At 36.4% G+C, this 20,778-nt stretch overlaps 1 protein-coding gene and 1 long non-coding RNA gene across 2 annotated transcripts in view; one reads left to right on the top strand and one right to left on the bottom strand.

The window, feature by feature from the left end:
* Window positions 1–18,716, bottom strand: part of LOC121725710 (CCR4-NOT transcription complex subunit 6-like) — a 192,914-nt gene extending 174,198 nt beyond the window's left edge. Inside the window, exons 1-3 of the mRNA XM_042112772.1 lie at window positions 18,600–18,716; window positions 5,994–6,109; window positions 4,150–4,343 (exon numbers count right to left, since the gene is read on the bottom strand). Coding sequence (XP_041968706.1) covers window positions 4,150–4,343; window positions 5,994–6,101 — 302 coding nt within the window. The 5' untranslated portion in view covers window positions 6,102–6,109; window positions 18,600–18,716. The remainder of the gene's footprint in view (window positions 1–4,149; window positions 4,344–5,993; window positions 6,110–18,599) is intronic.
* Window positions 367–19,398, top strand: LOC121725713. The gene is made up of 3 exons (XR_006035428.1): window positions 367–673; window positions 4,207–4,208; window positions 19,385–19,398. It is a non-coding gene; the product is annotated as an uncharacterized LOC121725713 (long non-coding RNA).
* The last annotated feature ends 1,380 nt before the right edge of the window (window positions 19,399–20,778 follow it).

Raw genomic sequence — 20,778 nt, forward strand, 5'->3', positions numbered from 1 at the left:
ATCCTGTTTTGCCTTAAAATTTTATTATTACCTTGTTTCAAATACATATAGTTTAAGAAAAAGTTAAAAATATTTTAATTTAATGACAAGTTACTTCTGGTCTACCTATTTTTTTTTTGGTATGAGTTAAGTATAATTACTATTGACTACCGAGTCTACCGACGCGACGCCACGATAGTGCGCGCGCGCCAAGCTAAAGCAAGCTAAAAAAGTTTAAACCTGTTTTTGCAGTTTGAAACTAAACGTGTTAATTTGAGGTGAATATAATTTGTTTCATAATTTGTTTAATCTTTGCCAATGAAGACAATCTATAGGTACTAGTTATTTAGGGTAAACTTATGTAAGTACATGATTTAGTCACTGTGCATTACACACATATTTTATGTTTTCAGGCACCTACAGAGTCATTTAATGAGTGTTCAGAGTCATTGAGTGAAACAGACTTTACAAAACCTACGTCCTCTAGCTGTTCTGAATCTCAGGAAGTTACCACAACAAATGTACTGATTACAAGATATTTTCCAGACTTTGACTTACATACCTTATTACAAACAACAGTTGGAGGAAACAGTATTTTGAAATTTTATGAAACTCACAAACAATTGAATAATACTAAGAGAAACCAATTAACCGACATCATTATCAAACATATTTACACCTACATTGTAAATCAGTATGTATTTTTATCATTATTATGGCTAACTAAGTTATATAATATTATAAGGTTGTGATCTCAATTGTTGTCTTTTATGTAAGTAAATAAATTTTTATACGATTAACATCTCTTCATTTTGTTTTAGAAACCACTATTTGATATGCTTTTCTGTTGTTCCTTGTATGTGGTCTTTTATTTACCTTTCAGGAAACGCCTCCAGAACTTCCATTGGACTATTGGGAGTTCCTGAGCCGTATTAAGGCCTATTCAAACCGGAGCGGTATCCGCTACCGCCGTGGGTAGCGGTATCCCGATGGGTACGTGATTATCGCCTTAATCGCGTTTATTATTAGCGCGTTAATCGCGTACCCATCGGGATACCGCCACCCACGGCGGTAGCGGATACCGCTCCGGTTTAAATAGGCCTTTATTAATAGTACCTTTAAGACATTAAAACCACTTAACACAAGCATTTAAAAGAAAGTAATAATATTAGACCAAGAAATATTTTTCCCGAAACAAGAAAGGTTATTCTTTATCGTAGGTTGCATAAATTAAAATTTAAAATATTAGTTAATGGTCTAAGGATATAATTTTCTAATATTAAAATAAACACTACTTTAAATAAGTAAAGTTAGTGTTCAAGCTAGATTTATTATTGTTGACAGAAAAAAATATGTATTTAAATTAAGCATATATTATTTCTAATAAAGTGATTTCTTAATTGATTGAAATCAATATTTTCTTAAAATGAAAATACATCCTAAGCTTGCATCAAGAGAATTATCAACTTACATTAAGAATTCTAATAATTCTTGGTAGAAAACGTATTATATTAAATCAATCGGAAATTGTCTTAATTCAAGATTACTTCAAATATCAGTTTAAGATTATTATTTTTTTAGCGTAAGAAAATATTAGTTTCACTATATATGAGGCAACCATAATCTTGACTTAATGCAAATTGCTTTCATGCAAGATTATTTTTCTTATTCGGAGAATACTGTTTTTTCTGTGTAGGAGGGGGGATAGGAATATAGGATAATAGAGGATTTCCCTTCCCTTCCCTTCCCATCCCTACGATGGGAAGGGAAGGGAAGGGAAAAGGGGAGGATAGGAAAGGGAATTGGGCCTCCGGTAAACTCACTCACTCGGCGAAACACAGCGCAAGCGCTGTTTCAAGCCGGTTTTCTGTGAGGACGTGGTATTTCTCCGGTCGAGCCGGCCCATTCGTGCCGAAGCATGGCTCTCCCACGTAAAACACACGTAGTCCAAAAGTTATATGATGCGAATATTCCTTTCGACCTGATTCAAGGTTATTTTCATTATTTTAATTTGGAGCTATAAAATATTGCGAAACTAGAATCTAGCAAGTTTAACAAGTATTCAACTAGCTGAATTGTTGAGCATAATATATTCTGTTATCAAAGTTCAACAACCTTGCTTTGTATCGGCATGTTTGTTTTGAAGGCTGCTATTATAGCGCTCGTTAGCTGCGAACGATGCTAATCTATTTTATATCTTATCGCGCAAGCAATAGTGGCGAGAAGGTACATTATATTGTGGTCTGATTTCCTGATTTCCTACTAGATAAGATTGAGTAAATATATGATATAGTTCACCTTTATTTGTCTTAGTGTTTAGTCATTATCATCAAATGAGCTCATTATCCAGTTCTATATACAGGCTCTGAATGATAAAAAAAAAAAAACATAGATTTGCCAAACAAATATACTTAATTCTCTCATGATGCGAACATAAATTATTGCTTTTCAACTTACTGTCTACTCATAGAATCCGCTCATGTGTACCACATGTCAAGATTACCAGCATAATATCTTAGTTTTCTAATGAATCTATTAAAGAACGACCTTTATGTGACTTGTATCTTGTAACTAACATCCTTGTAAGCCATAACAAGCATTGTTCAAACTTGTTCGGGGCAACTGGCAGCCTACAATTTTTGTCTATATTGGCGAAGGCTGGTTTTTAGCTCTTAGAGATAACTCTAAAATGTAAAAGACACGTTCCTATAACTACATTTCTATCGGTTTAAGAAACCGATAGAAATGTAGTAAAGGCGCCAACCCACCGCGGCGCACGGAGAGGCTACGCACGTGCGTCAAGCTTCGCTTTGTAAAAAAATATATGTGACTGTTTCCACTGCAACCCACGGACACGCTACGCACGAATTGACTCACGTAGCTTGCTCGAATATGCTGCACACGTAGCTCAACGCTGGCCACGCTACTCATGCTATAGATCAGTTAACTAAAGCTGGCTCGTTCACAGTGCTCACACTTATGCAATTTCACTATACAGTATGTTTAAAAATATAATATGTTTGCATCATTATAAAAATTATCGTATAATCTGTGTACGATAATAATATGCTATCGTACATCGTACGTACGCACAAAATGATTGTATGCATACGATAACTATCGTACGGTTCCGAACCCTAGCCGCGCGCCGATCACACGTTACCGACTTGTAACATCACGCTGTATTTTAAAACAGTAGTATAATAAAAATAATAACTGTCCCCTTCACGCTCATAAGGTAGACCGCGCGCGAGAGAGACGGACAGACTTTTTATGATGCGAAAAATAAATGCAAAGAAATAAATCCGTGCACGTACACGCGTGCGCGTGGCCGTACAAAGCGTGCGCCGCGGTGGGTTGGCGCCTTAATAGGAACGTGGGGTGTTACTATACTATATATCCTACTTTTTACATTGTACTACATTTCTATCGGTTTTAGAAACCGATAGCAATGTAGTACATAATAGGAACGTGGGGTGTTACTATACTATATATCCTACAATTGCTGTTGCCCGCGACTTCATCCGCGTGGACTTCAGTTTATAGTGCACGGTGTCAACAAAATTGCTGTCAAATTTAAAAGCTTTTTAAAACCCTAGTACCCCTTAAATCAAAATACCCAAAAACAGCTGTGCAGTATGCACATAATATTTCATTACTTTAAATTAAACTTTATTTATGCCAAACTTTAAAGCTTATTTAGCCTCCCATTGCACAACTTTACCCATAAACTATAATTTATCATTGATAAATGATAGGTCACGTCACTGCATAGATATAGTAGTGAGATATTATAAAATCATGTCTAAAGAATCAAATAGTGTAACTTGAGATGGTATTATAGAAACACGCATGAGCAAGCGATAGCGCGATGTAAATGACTCTTAGCGCCATCTGTTATGAATTTTTGGAACTAACTTAATTTGAACAAATTTACGCATTTTCACCCACTTACGACCCTTTTATTCCAGTTAAAAAGTAGCCTATGTCCTTTCTCAGTCTTTAGACTATCTGTGTACAAAATTTTATTACAATCGGTTCAGTAGTTTTGGCGTGAAAGCGAGACAGACAGACAGAAATACTTTCGCATTTATAATATTAGTATAGATTTTACCACAGCAAAACGGATCACTACAAAATAGCTACTAGTTACTCCAGCTTCAGCTGTACCTGAGCTGTATGAGGTCTCCCAGCTCTGCAGGCAGCGTGCGCAGCTTGTTGTTGGAGCAGTCCAGGGTGTGGAGGTTGACGAGCGCCGAGATGTCCGGCGGGATGCGCTGCAGCGAGTTGTCGTTGAGGTACAGCGCGGTCAGGTGCGTCAGTTGGAACAGGGGCGGCGCCAGGGCGCGCACACCTCCTGTTATCTGGAAATCAGGAAAGGCATGGTTAAATTAGGGATATTAGAATATCCAATCAGGGTATTTTATATAAGAATTAGGTCCTGTTTCACCATTTCCTGATATTAGTGTCGGACAGGCTATCCACAACATAAGTTGTAAAAAGACTTTAATTATGACTCGAATACGAGTTGTGGATAGGCATCCGGAACTTTATCAGGAAGTGGTGAAACAGGCCCTTATGCTCTTTAGAAAATGGTACCTTTTCTGCACCTGTCTCTGCACTGGTGCCGGCGGTACTTAAAGTAAAGTAAGTGATTTAGGATCTTTTGGGCCAACTTGCGCCAGACTGGGTTAACACGCTTAACTCTGAGTTAAATTATAATTCGAATTTTTGATAGCATGTCTTGCACCACCAAGACTTAGGAGTTAACCTCGTGTTAATTTTTTACATTTTTAACCCACCGATGTCGGAGGGTTAAATCAACTAACTCTGGGTTAGTAATATCAAAACTGAGATTTTTCGGTTATGACTTATGTACTTTGTTGTGTTCAGTGGTTTTATTTTGTGTTTAACCATGATAAATGATCAGTGGTTGTTATCTGATGATGATGAAGAAATTATCGAATACATTAGTTCGGACTCGTATTACAGAAGGATTGTAGAACGGACCGATATGTTTAGGGTCCCGTATTTACTCACAAAGAGACACAGATTTCCATCGAAGATTTCGCCTAGAAAAAGAAACTGTTCTCTTTTTATTAAATAAAATTGAAAATAATTGCAATATACAAATGAGCATAAAACGTAATTCCCTACCAAAGTTTAAAAATAATATCATTGGATTAGTGCGTTTTTAGTGAACTCCTTTATAAATAGGTAGACTAGATAAACATTGGACACAAGTGTTTCTTCCCAATTTTTATCATTTTCCGCTTAATTTATTTGCACAAAATATCACAATTCACAACACAATGCGACATAGAACCACGTGTCATTTCAAATCTGACATAAGGAGATAGCCTTATTTAAAATACTGTGGAGCGAGAGAGAGCAGTACACTTAAATTATTCAGCATTCGCTCTATTTCTATATTCATATTTGGCTGGATGTAAAAAGAATGAATGAACATGACATAAGCCCGGGTTAGTTCTCTAGGATAAATTCTTCTGGTGCAATATGAAGTATGAGTTAAAAATTAAAAACGTTAACACTGAGTTATTAAGCCCCAGGTTATTTATTTAACTCAAAGTTTTGGCGCAAGTGGGCCTTAAAGGCTTGTTATGTAAAGTCGGCTGCCATTAGCTAATAGCAAGTTGTCAAGGTCCTGTCATTACAACAATGATCCCATGCTTTCTCAAGAATTTATTTTTTTCCAGTTTCTGTCAGTGTTTTATTATTAACCCATCAAGCCCCGTTCAAGCACCGGTGATCGCGACAACAATAGAATACAATAGCATTTCCGAGAATCCCAGATCGAAGGATTAAGGGTCTGTTATCTGTATCATAAACGCCTAATAAGGGCCGACTACCTCATACGGAATTTTTCTTGCTGCTTAGTCCTTACGTTATGCTAAACATTCGACAGAATATCTTGGGGTATCCGGTTGTTACAGGTAACAGGCAATTGCAAAGTCCTGACCTTCCTGTATGTTACGAGTTACGACTGGTCTTACCTCAAGAGTAGTCCACCCGCCGCGCCTGCCCGACGCCCGCTCCGCCTCCGACATGATATGATACGTGCGCCCGCTCGCGCCCTCGTGCTTATCTTTGTTGCGAGACATCCTGTCACCTGAAAATGTTGAGGCAAGAGGTAAGAGGTCTGTATCAATACGGTATGTCAAGGCAAAAAGTGTGGCCAACTAAAGGGGTTCATTTTCGGGGTAGTTTAGGGATATTTAAAGTATGACTTGTTATAACTTTTAAGTATAAAAATGTTTAGTTCCCTATTTTAAGTTTACAAATATATGGTCTTTGGTCACCGCCAAATTTCTACACGACCACGACGCTCAGAAATGAGGAACCCGACGCCAGGAGAGATAAAGTAGGGTCCTTACACAGATCAGATGAAAAACGATAACTGGCATCGAAAGGCACATACAACATAAGAGGTGCTGCTAGTAATGTTAGCACGGCGACCAGCGGAAATGCGTAAGTATGGACAAACTGTAGAAATAAACCTAAGGTGCCGTTCTGGTCTTTTTTCGTTCCGAAAAATTCAATTAAAATGCCACTTTATGACACACTATAGTATATGTCTAAAAATTCAAATAATATCCTAATATTATTTGAATTTTTAGAACTATAGTCTGTCATAAAGTGGCTTTTTAATTGAATTATTCGGAACTAAAAAAGATCGGAACGGCACCTTAAGCTTATCTCCACAGTTTGTGACTATAGCCTGTCATAAAGTGGCATTTTAATTGAATTTTTTGGAACGGAAAAAGATCGGAACGGCACCTTAGGTTTATTTCCACAGTTTGTCCATACTTTCGCATTTCCGCTGGTCGCCGTGCTACCGCTACTGGTGGGCATTAGGAGGCCATCTCAAAAGTATTCTTGAAGGTCTTCTAATAAAGCGATAAACTAGCACCTGCCTTAGTCCATATTCTGGAACATTTTGTTTTGTGAATGAGCAGATGGTAGACCAGCGCGTGCGGAAACCAGAAACACTATAGGTGTCAAAAGTGCATGGCTGACCTTTATTCAGGTCGATCACAGTAACACCAGCGGGGCTAAAATGGTCACATTTAGCAATTCCTCTCAATCAATTCAGCAAATGAATTGTCAAAACTGTCAAACTGACAAATGTCAAATCAGTAAAAAATTACAGAAATGAATTGCAAGCAGAGTTGCATTATGCGATTTTAGAAAAATTAATCATATTACGATTCGTATCATGATTCTTCAAAGCGACCATTTTAGCCCCGCTGCACCGTCTACTTATGAGTTCGTGTATCCTAATAATCCAGGAAATAATGTAGTAAGGAGTAATTAAATATTAAAACGTATTGCTTAAATCAACGGGACATTCACCTTTTCTTATAGGGCAGGGGTGGGAAACATTTAACGCATAATATTATTGTTGTTCATTGTACAGAGGTGTTTTTATAACAACAAAATTTGCATACTTACTGAAATACATAATGCAATATATTAGTATTTAAGTGCTTACTGTTTATGTAGATTACGGTAGAGTTACCTTGACTGAGTAACAAGCGTTTGTAAACTACAGACTTAACAGGATAACGCGTTTGACTTTATTCACAAAAGAAATAGGAAATTTAAGGTTGAATAATGATAGAAGGTTAGATGAAGTGTAGAGTAGTAAACTTAAACTTAATAATTACTAAAGTGAACTGTTCTGGATTAAGACATAAAATTAGATGTTTCAAGTAATATTAATTTAGGGTTGGTACTGGTGTGTGTGTGATGGTAAGTAACCACAAAGTAATTTTTAAAAAATGTCGGTTTTTTTACTTTTTGCTTCCTGAACTCTTGGTAACATCTACTATCTACTTACTATTCAGAAATATTATTTATTGATGTATAGACAGTGACCACGAAATATTAAAAAAAAAACAGTTCTTCTTAACTTAGTTAGTATTGAGTAGGTAATGTTGGTTCAGTACCTACTGAGTACTCACCTAATCTACATCCATACTAATATTATAAATGCGAAAGTATCTCTGTCTGTCTGTCTGTCTCGCTTTCACACCAAAACTACTGAATCGATTGCAATGAAATTTTGTACACAGTTATTCTAGAGTCTGAGAAAGGACATAGGCTACATTTTGATGTGGGAAAATATCTTATTTCCATGAAAATATCGATGAAAATTAATTCGCAATGCGCGTGGCCAGCTCTCATCCCGGGGGTCCTGGGTTCGAGTCCCGCAGGCGGAACAAAAAGTTTTCAATGTTCCTGGGTCTTGGATGTGTATTAAAATAATATTTCAAAAATCTTAAATATATTTTATGTAAGTATAATATTATTATAAAAAATCCAGAAATATATCGACGCAATGAACATTTTAGTTCTAATACAATTCAACAGATGGCGTTTTATTTTTTACTTCATTGTAACATAGAACTAATCATACTTATTAGTTATTATGTTTTTGTTTATAGTTTTTAATACGTTAGAATATTATGTTTAATTATATTATCACTTGGTATAATAATAATCAATCTATCTTATCTACTGCATTTCTAATATATGTGACAAGTTGACAACAGAAGGCGCTCTAAAATAAAGGAGTTCGAGTGTACCGTGTTGGCCTATATTCCATCCAGAAAATATATCAATGCAATCAACATTTTAATTCTAATATATGAAAACAGATGGCGTTTTATTTTTTACTGCATTATTGTAACAGAACTAATCATACCTACTTTATTATATACTAGCTGTTGCCCGCGACTTCGTCCGCGTGGACTTAAGTTTATGGCGCGCGATGTCAACAAAATTGGTGTCAAAAGCTTTTATAAAAAAACCCTGGCACCCTTAAATCAATACAGCTGTGCAGTGTGCACACAAAAGGTATTTCATTTTTTTATATTAAACTTTATATTTTATGCCAAATTTTATAGCTTATTTAGCCCCCCAATTACACAACTTTACCCATAAACTATTTAACATTGATAGGTTTAAGGTTACGTCACTGCACAGATAAAGTACTGAGTTATTTAATACCGTAGAATAGATATAACAATCGAAAAAAATCGAAACTTAAAAATGTAAGATGATACCACGTCTTATAGAAAGACTTTTGAGCAAGCGTCAGCGCGATGTGGAAGACGCACGGCGCCATCTATTATGAATTTTTGGAACTAACTTAATTTGAACAAATTTACGCATTTTCACCCCTTTACAACCCATTTTTCCAGTAAAAAAGTAGCCTATGTCCTTTCTCAGGCTTTAGACTATCTGTATACAAAATTTCATTACAATCGGTTCGGTACTTTTGGCGTTTGGCGTGAAAGCGAGACTGACAGACAGACAGACAGACAGAGATAGTTTCGCATTTATAATATTAGTATAGATTATGTGCACACTGCACAGCTGTTTTTGGGTATTTTGATTAATTAAGGGCCGCGCTACACCGGAATGGCAGCGGCGAGGCGAGCACTTTCAGCGCTGCCATACCGGTGTAGCGCGGCCCTAAGAGGGTTACCAGGGTTTTAAAAAGTTTTTAAATTTGACAGTTGACACAAATTTTGTTGACACCGCGCGCTATAAACTAAAGTCCACGCGGACGAAGTCGCGGGCAACAGCTAGTTCTGACTAAACGAGATTGCTTATTCATCACACAAGAACAATTGACTAACCTCAAAAATGTGTAACCTTATTCTAGATAAATATAAACGTTTATGCCACGATAATTGTATTTACTTTACGTTTTGTACTTTTATTTATATGCCAAGGTATTAAGAAATTATTATTCGAGGTTCTGTACTTTACAGTTAATGTGTATTGAATATCCCTATTATATAATTAGCATTCATTTAGCATTTAGTCGATATTATCCTGGCTAGTTGAACGTAACTTCTCGGCACAAAGTTTTTACGAAGGAAAGAAAAATAGAAATTCGATATTTGAAAGGCATAATTTCTTTTACGCTAATAAGACGACTTGCGTACCTTCGCGAAAGCTGGTAGAGAGATGACCGCCGCTAGTTTCTCCCAATAGACATGGGCCAATTTTCTGCCTTATGGCAATATTGGCTGAAAGCTTTTTATATAATTAGATTCGCACTGTATACAGTGTTTTCTCACACGTCAGAAGTCTCGTGAAAGACAACAACAAAACATTATACATAACACAGGTACACTACGTATCTTTTTATCCCGTACCCGAGAACTGCGTTTGTACACGAACATGTAATACCGTAAGTTACAGAAATTGGCAATTTTCACAGCCCTAAACAGCAATTTAGATTTCCGATAAACTCATTGATATAGAATTTGGGCGGTTTATTTGCGTTTACGAAATCGTCGATTCAACGGCGCGGAAAATTCGATAGGCTTGACTATAATCACTGCACTAATTGGACCGAATTAGTTGTGCTCATAACGAACTGAACGAAATCGAACCGTTCGTTTTTATGATTCACTAATCACTATAATTAAGAAAAACAAGATATAATCCGGTAAATTCCGGCACTACATTACCGCCCGCGCCGCGCTGGAAATATGGTCTACTATAATAGGGTTCCAGACCTTCCGGTATCCCAAAAGTTTAACGTTTAAGCGCAGGGAATTTCGGGCGTCACCTAGATTATTATAGGCTAAGGCCTATATATAAATACTAGATGACGCCCGCAACTCCGTTGCGCCAAAATTCGTTTATCGCGCTGGAACCGTACATTTTTCACGAATAAAAAGTATCCTATGTCCTTTCCCGGGACTCAAAGTATATCCGAAACTCCTGAGTTGCTGGTCGTTCGTACCTCTATAGACGTCATAATACAATATAATACATGAAAAGTTTCAGCTTTTACAAAATGACGAAAGTCTGGCTGTCGCTGGCTCTTGGGTTATTTTAACTGCAAATGGACACAAATTGAAATCGTACGATCTAATAAGTAATATTACTTATTAGATCGTCCGATTTCAATTTGTGTCCATTTGCAGTTAAAGTATCGCGGCTTGAATCTTGATGTATGTGCAACCACAAAGGTTTCCTATAAAACGGACCGTGTAACGAGGTCTTACGGAGATGTAAGGCCTCGTTTGCGACATCCGTCTATGTTTTTCGTCACTCAACGAGAGACGTGGGCGTTGATAGTAATGATCGAGCAAAAACCTTTTAAAGCTATTCAATGTTATGTACCAAAGCCCAACGGCATCAAGAGGATAATGAATCAATGAATAATTAATAAGGTTTCATTCTTTTAGTAAAAATATTATAAGTACTATATTTGGACCGCTCAGGGACAGTAGAGAATACTAGAGCATTCCACAGACGACAAAAACCTTAACATTAGCGTGAAGTATGAACTCATTGTCTCTAAGTGCGACTGTTACTCATTAATTCCAAAGAATTCTCTACATTTAGTTTAATCTTACATCTGCATAATATTATATTAATATTAATCATCCATTGCAAAATTATATTTCAGCCTAATAACAACAAGAGCAGGGGCCTGCTGCCCCGGGTGCTACTATAGGCACTTTATACAATCAAATATACTTAATCCGACATTTTGCTCACGTTACATATTGACAGAAATGTTGTCAAACGTTAAACGAAACGTTTTGTTTACTGTCTGTGCTGGTACTGCGCATCTAGCGTGAAAACATTGAAGATATATCCCATAAAAACACCTAACAGATCCTCAAGAACTTTATCGCAAAACAGTATTTTTAAACAAAAGAATTAACTATTAATACCATCCAAGTGACATGTGGAGTGTGGACATTGAGAGAAACCATGTGTCACACCTGACACCGGTGACCCACTCTCGCGCAATGGAATATGCCAAAATTACGCACGCGAAACCTCTAATAAAGAATCGCTTTCACAAAACACAATGGGCCCAGTGTACGCAGCACGTCTTGGTTTTCAGTTACAGCTGGTTATTTAACTGCGAGAGCGAAAGTTGAGTGTTAGGTCTACAATAATCTAAAGTCTAGGTCAGTATTTCCCAAAGTGGCCCCCTTGTGGGCGCTGGAGGTCCAAAGGGGGGCGGTGTGGGACCCAGAAAAAAATGGGGCGTTGTGCTGAAAGGGCATGAAGCTTGGGGGTGATATATTTCATCTGGATGCATTTTAAATTGAAACAATGGGGGCGCTAAAACATATTTTTTTCGCAAAGTGGGCAGTACACAAAATAAGTTTGGAAACCCCTGGTCTAGGTCATAAAGTGGCATTAAATTTTCTCGCGATCTCTTGCGGCAAGGATCGGAAAGCCACCTTAAGGGCTTATTCTACCTTACTAAATTTAGAAGACTAAATTGATTCAGTAATCAGTAACTTAAAGTCAGGTGAAATAACATTTAGAAAGTTAGGATTCTAATTAGCGTACTAAGCCCGGCCGCACATTGTACGACATTTTTGATCAGAAACAGTTGAACGTCCGCGCTGTCTCTTACATTTTGTACTGAGCCGAGTGAGCTCGAACTCGCCGGGAGGATATTTCGGATAGTGTGCGGGGTGGCGATCCGGCGGAATTCAAATGTTTCTGATCAGAATTCGGACAATGTGCGGCCGGGCTAAATCGGAAGAAGTGCATAATTTCTCAAGCGATACTACGTATTACAATAATGAAGATAAAAATTAAAATCATATGACACTGAAACTGCTCGCCTCGCCTGTGCCATTCCGGTGTGAATTGAGCCTAACGCAGCAGTTAGCCAGGCACCTCGTTCTAAGAAAACTATGAAAGCAGGCCCTACATTTTGTACCTACAATACCTACTCGTAACCACGATAAGGAATATTGTTGTTTAATGTTAGAGTACCTGGATGACCGAGCTTTGCTCGGTACAGCAAACACTCATTGACTTCGTGTTACTTATTAACGCCATCTGCTGGTCGTTAAAACAATTAGTTGCTAACAAAATAGTATTATTATTTGCCAATAGATGTCAGGAAGAGTCATATTTTTCAGTTTATCGATTATCGATAAAACACGAATAAAAAGACATTTTCTGAAAATGATTCCTAGCTAGATCGATTTATCGCCCCCGAAACCTCCTATATACTAAATTTCATGAAAATCGTTGGAGCCGATTCCGAGATTCCAAGATACAAGAATTGCTCGTTTAAAGATATAAGATTAGAGAGAGAACATGATTACGCCCAGAGTTAAATTTAACCTAGATTCGTGCAACTGGCCCTCAGAACGTTTTGCAATTTTTATGATTTTTTAAAGATACTGATCTTGTTTTACTTAGCTGTTATTTTTTCAAATAGGTAAAGTTTGCTAATGCTGAGGCCTATCTCAGTTCTTAAGCAACGGTGCGTTCAATTCCGAAACCGCAAAGTCCGACCAAATAGAAAGTTTATATTTCGAAAATATAAATATTATTACGTCACGAATACTCAAATCAGCATTGTCTAATAGTCGATATCATTGAATATCTAAACGCAACTAGGATATCCTGTAACGATAACTTATAATAATGTATACAGTACAGTGTACACGGTCGAATTAAAAAAAAACTGCTTTTAGCAAGTAGGTTAAAAGACACACAATAGCGATTTCAGATTACGAATCTTTATAATCCAGACTAGATGACGCCCGCAACTCCGTTGCGCCAAAATTCGTTTAACGCGCGGGAACCGCACATTTTTCCAGGATAAAACGTATCCTATGTCCTTTCCCGGGACTTCAAGTATATGCATGCCAAATTTCAGTAAAATCGGTTCAGCGGATTAAGCGTGAAGAGGTAACAGACAGACACACTTTCGCATTTATAATAATTTAGTAAATTAGTAATATTAGTAACACTTATAGTAATCTTTACTAATATTATAAAGCGGAAGAATTTGTTTGTTTGTGTGGAAAGAACGGGTAAAATTGTTTGAAAGGGCTTATCTCACGAGCTACTGAAGCAATTTTTATATTTTTCACAGTTACAGATAAAAAGTAGACCACGTGAAGGATTATATGCTATTTTTGTGGGCTAATTTGTTTGTGAAATTCCTGATTTACGCGGGCGAAGCCGCGTCGAACGTCTAGTTCTAGACTAGACAAAACAAAGTAAGCTCGGGATCTGGATGGCTAGAAAATTTCAGATCAAGATAACTTTTTACCAGATTTCCAAAAAGAAGAAAGTTTTTAAGTTCAGGGGTGGATCTATTTTAGGACCTACTTTTTACCCCCCGATGTCCAAATGACTTGTCCGCGCAGGAACCATACATTTTTTTGTAAAAAAAGCTGTCCTATTTCTTTTTCCGGGACTCGAAGCATAATATACCTCTACATAATACATATACATTATGTGTAAGTATCCTTAATTTCATTGAAATCGATTTAGCAGTTTGAGCGTTCAAGGGGAAACAGATAAACACTTTTAGACATATCGTTGAATCATTAACTAGTAGCCAGCAACAGGAAACCGTCCATGTTTCCGTCTTCAGACGTATTCCGGCAACCCTAACCTTGGGTATCACGCCTCGCTGGTTTTGTTTCGCGAACAAGTTGAAGTAACAGTCATTGTTCTGACAAAGACAAGAACACGTTGGCAGGTTGTACCTTTGCGGCCTCACCACGTTTCCTACGTACATGACATGATGGACCAAGAGATTGCTGAAGTGAAGAGTGACTTCTTGAAGTAAAAAAGAAATTTTTGCATAACAGAGAAGCCCGTTGTGCTTATCAGATTGCTTGGCAAACCTAAGGCTTCTTACAGACGAACGGCACTTGTCGACGGCAGGCGCGTGCCGTCGACAATAGGCTAGATGACTATTTATTGAAAGACCCTTAAAAAATAGAAACATCGCTGAAAGAATGACTCTGATAGCTTTAAAATTCACCAAGATATGACAATTCAAACATCTCCTAAAATAGACCTGCCCGAAACGCTCCATACAAAGTGCTACGAAAGACTGACGTCACTCTTTCGTAGTTTGTACGCATCGGGTGACAACTTTGTTCGATAGGTATATCAAATATTGCGTTTATGAAAGTGGTTTCATAACAAAAGTTGCTTTTAATTGCATAAGTTATCGATTGGTATACAAATATTAAGAAATTTAATTGAAAAAAAAATCGACTTGATTATCTAACTTTGAAGGCGCATAACAAAAAAAAATAAAAATGCTATCGAGCTGTAATTTTGGGAACACTTATTTTTCACCGTGATTTCTTTATTTTATTAACAAAATTCGCTAATCTTTGACCTTGTCATCATCCCTATTAGTGCCGTTCGTCTGTAAGAAGCCTAAGTGATTGGCAGCTGTCAGATCTATGTCACGACTATCATTGACTTGACGTAATGTGACCAAATAACGTAGGTCCGTCATCTGCCTGGAGTTTTCTTTGGTAGTACATGAAATCACACCTACTGCCGTCGACAATTATTAGTGTCAAAAAAAGCCAGCAGATACCGTCGACGCATGCCGTTGGTCTGTAAGCGGTCTAAGAAGCCTTACAGGGAGTTTTTGTGCGCGGCCTATCATTCTCCGATTTTGAAATTTCATAAATCTAAATGAATGATTTCAATTCTAACGTAAAATATTATTTACGATCTGCAAATTGGATAATGTTCTCACGGCTTTATAATAACGGTTTAGCGGTTACCACCCAGCGATTATGTGGATAGACTTACGTTATTTAAATAAACACGTAATTGCATCGTAAACGTTTTCACTCGCGTGAACGATCAACATTCGCGACACGGACCTTACGCGATCCATAATGGTGTGCACTGACGGTCCATTCATGTCATCAGTTTTTAACCGACTTAAGAAAGGTGGTTGTCAATTTGGCCCATATGTATGTAATATTCCCAGAACTGTCCAGTTCTCGTATACTACTATAATACAGCGTCTGAAGAAATGTGCCAATTAATCATAACTATGTTAATTTGGCACTAAAAAAGTGTATAGTATGTTTTTAATTTTTATGTTTGTGTTTGACTATCTCCGGAACTACAATTCCGATTTCAGTATTGTTTTTTTGTTGTACTAGGTATTGTTCAACTTAAAAAATACTGTGAGTTTCATCAAAATCCGTTGAATATTTTTAGAGATAGGGAATTTTGAATTCGGTTTTCTTTTTTAGGGTTCCGTAGCCAAATGGCAAAAAACGGAACCCTTATAGATTCGTCATGTCTGTCTGTCCGTCCGTATGTCATAGCCACTTTTCTCCGAAACTATAAGGAGCTATACTATTAAAACTTGGTTAGTAATCTGTGAACCGCTTTAAGATTTTGCTGCCCCCCCCTCTGCAGGGCAAGCATAACAACAGTAGACATGGGAAAGATTCGACATACTGAAAGATTTTATCGACGGATTTTACGGACGAAATTGTCGGATTTCTATTGTCTGTCACTTTGTCTTGTCTGTCATTTTGTCTATTCTTCCGTAGTAAGAAACCGTTTCTATGGTGACCATGCTACGCCTGCTGGAAGATAGAATAAACGTCAATTTTCCTGGCAAGTGGGAAATAAAAACATGTTACCTACTCTGCGCAAAATAAAGTGTTGGAATCAAAATATATTTTCAGCCAGATTAATAAAAGTCAATTTTCATGATTTTTGTTTCAATATACCAGACCAACCATCTTCTCGAAACAGGTATGCTGCTCCCCCCCTAGCTAAAATACTGGGTACGCCCATGGTTGTAGGTCTTCAAAGAACTATGCCTGACCATGGTTTGGTTGCTTGATTTTAATAGTGTTGCCAATATTTTGTGGACGTCCAGGGAAGGTTTATACTAGGAGGGAAGTGATAAAAAATCCACCGGGTCATCTAGTTTTTACAAAAAAATACACAAGCTTAGCTAATACTTGATGATCTACTTTTTTTTGTTGCTAAAAGGATACTGGGTGATGATTTTTACAGTCTATAAATGAATGTTTGTTTCACCCTAGTGCCTAAACTACTGAGGGGCTAAAATGGTCACATTTAGCAATTCCTCTCAATCAATTCAGCAAATGAATTGTCAAAACTATCAAAGTGACAAATGTCAAATCAGTACAAAAATACAGAAACGAATTGCAAGCAAAGTTGCATTTTGCGATTTTAGAAAAATGAATCATATTATGATTTGTATCATGATTCTTCAAAGCGACCATTTTAGCCCCGCTGGTCTAATTTTGCAAATTATTGAACCCCTAATAAAAATTGATAAATAAACCTTAACCCAGGGGTTCCCAAACTTATTTTGTCTTCTGCCCACTTAGAGAACAAATTAGGTTTTAGCGCCCCCTTCGTTTCAATTTAAAATGCAGATGAAATAAGTCTCTCCTCCTCTCAAAACTCAACACCCCCCATTTTTTTCTGGGTCCCACACCCTTTAGACCTTCACCATCCACAAGGGGGCGTTATCGCTCACTTTGGGAAAGGCTGCCTTAACCCATCAACTCCCAAGTGGAACCCGGGTGCCGCATAACAATTGAATATCTATTGTGTGATGTATCTGTGACTCCCACAATTGAGGTATTAGAAATAAATTATTGATTTTACTGGTAGATCTAGTTTTTTATATTATAGAGAATGTTATTGAAGGGTCCACTGCAATAAATATGAACGACCAAAAAAATTAAAATCTTAACAAGTAATGCCATTCGGTCACTTGAAATAATATCTTTAAAATATATTTACAAAATTAATAATATTGCTTGTCCTGTGATACATAATGTGTTTTTTATATTTCAGCTACACACCTAAAACGCTCAACGTCACAGGTTTTTACTTCAAAATAATCTTTTAATTCCATGTTTTGTTATAATGTTCTAAATTTAAAAACCCAATTGTCTTAAAATGACTTAGGACATTCATCATTATTGCAGTGGAGCCATCATATAATATTATAACTGCTGTTTATTAACCTCAAAACTTGGGCACAGATGAGATAAACCTCATAACCAATTAATTTGAAAGTTTGCTCTAAATAATTTTAACAAATAAATGTTATGTTCAAATACAAACACTTAAATGTACTTATGTATAATGAATAACATAGACTTGAGAACTACTTAGTGGAACCAAATACAAAATATTATGTTCTGTTGACAAAAATTTCACTCAACAATGTCACAAAACCAATCTATTGAGATGTATTTATTTAGTTACTATATTTAAAAGATCAATAACTACAATGGAAGTGACACGTTTGATATCTAAATACAGTCATACAAACATTCGATTACTTTATTATTTATACATTACTTTATCTACAAAAACACAAGATAGGATGTTGTTGCTAAATTACAAGATGTTACATAGTGCCACCGATCATACCTCTTTATACTTAGACGGGTCATTTATGGTTGTTGAGATGTATTTAGATCGTAAATAGTAATCTCCGATCAAGAAATAAGAGCAACTGGAGCGTTCCATAACCTCCGTCGTACGAGAGGTAAACCTAAAGATTTTATGTAATTAATGATTAAAAAAGCCTCTTTACAATGTTATAGCACCCTTTTCTACAGAAGAGAGCGTTTTTAATTCATTAAAATGTAGAGAAACGGCAAATGCGTATATCTTTGTATACAGCTGACATGAAAGAGATGGGTCGACGCAAACTGACGATCTCCAAGCGCCAAATCACTAATGGCATTTAGAACAGTCTATTATGTGAAATAAACTATAAATAATGGTTAACATACCTTCATCTACTCCTGAAAAGCGTTTGCCTCAATTCGGATTATAGTAACGGGATAAAAATCACTGTAAACACACAATAGCACAATCTTGACAAACACCACATCAAACGTCCATTTACCGACTGCAGCGCCATTTAACATATGCGGCAAATTCTAGAAGTTTTCCGATGTAGGTCGTCTCATAGACAATTTTTTTATTTTACTCAACGACAAGAAAGGGTGAACATGACTAGTGATTGGACAGTACTAGTCATTGGACAAAGCACAAAAACACTATAATAATTATCAAATATTTATTAAAGCCCTTATTCCACCTTACTAAATTTAGACGTCTAAATGATTCAGTAATAAAATTTAGTCAAGTGAAATAGCATTTAGAAAGTTAGGATCCTAATTACTGTACTAAATCGGAAATAGTCTGGCTCATGGGCGTACCGAGGGGGGCAGGGGGGGGGGGGGGCGCCCCCCCTGGATCATGTTGACGTCTGTACTAAGTATATTATCTAGTACATTTATCTATAAAAATTAAAAATTAAGAAAACGAATTTTTGCCATTTGTTTGCAATACAATATTTTTACAACAAATAATTATTAATTTTTTATTCTTTATAAATACCTAGCTTATGAAAAATCTGATTTGCTATTTAGAAAGGTGGAATAAGTTTAGCTGTTGACTCAATGAAAATAAAAATAAATAAAGGGCGAAACAGATGGATGAAAGAATTTTTGCTCCACGAAAAATTATCAAACATGAACTTTTTGAACTATTTGGAACCAGCAAACTTTAGAAATTACCTACGAACGGATTCCAGATCGTATAACATAATTATTATTACATGAATCGGGTGTGGTGTTTTAATTTTTAACTTTCTTAATCGTAACACCTTAATTTAAAAACAAATTAAATTGTTTTGTATTTTTATTATAATAATTTTTGTCATTTTCACTTCAAAAGTTCTACATTATCTTTATAAAGTTCAATTACATACGTTACTTAAACGTAGTTTATATCCTGTTTGACAACTTCCTTACTTGTACTATTATCTATTCTGTGCTTATATTCAGCAGTCGACATGGCGCACTCGTGATTCGTACAAAAATAAACACGAAAAAACATTAGCGCCACCATAGAATTAGAACAGTATTTTGATATCGTTGAGCGCCACAATATCATTGATAAAGGTAGCACTCGTACGTCTTCACAGCTCACGTAGGTAGTGAGGCCAAAAAACCGGCCAAGTGCGTGTCGGGTTCCGTAGTACCGCTAGTTTTTGATATTTTTTGTATGGTCAATGAATTTACATTTTTAACGTGTTTCACCTATGTGTTTCACACAATTACACTACTAACAACATCATTTCAATTACGTTCAAAGGAATTTGACCGAAAAGTTCCTATATACTTCGCCGAATACATTTTTTTAGTTGATCGACTATTACTCCATCTATATATTTATATAAAAATGGATTTTCAAATGTGTTAGTCGCGCTAAAACTCGAAAACGGCTGGATGGATTGGACTGATTTTAGTCTTAAAATATTCGTAGAAGTCCAGGGAAGGTTTTAAAGTGACACGAAGTTCACCGGGACAGCTAGTAACTTATAAAGACTTCTTAGCTGTGATGGTTTTTTCTTTTAAGTTCGGCATGAATGCACACATTAATGATGCCGACAAAAAGGTATAATATAAAATCTTTAAAAAATATATATTTTTATGGTACCAAACAGGGATGTTTTTTTCGCGTCCGCCCCACACGGTGGAGGTGCATGGGGTGGACGCGAAATCCAAGTATCAATATATGATAGGTTTTTTTAAAATATTATGAGTATTCATAAATCATTTTCCGATTTAGGGATCCGTTTGTGAAATATTAAGTTTAAAGTGGAAAAATCGTTAGAGTCCAGTGTCACCCCATTCCACCGGCTAAACGGTTGCTTCTGGAAATGTGAAAAAATTTCAGGGAGTAGGAAATATTATGCTGAATTTAAAAGGAAAACTATCACAGCTAAAGAAGACTTCATAAGTTATTGAGTAATCGATCAATTTAAAAAAATGTATTCGGGTTTCGTTGAAATTCTTTTAACTGAGATGATGTTGTCAGTATGTAAAAAACGTTATAAATGTACATACATTAAAATTTAAAAAAACTAGGAGTACTACGGAACCCTATATATTGCGTTTG

Source organism: Aricia agestis, chromosome 3 (genome assembly GCF_905147365.1).
Source record: "Aricia agestis chromosome 3, ilAriAges1.1, whole genome shotgun sequence".
Lineage (NCBI taxonomy): Eukaryota > Metazoa > Arthropoda > Insecta > Lepidoptera > Lycaenidae > Aricia > Aricia agestis.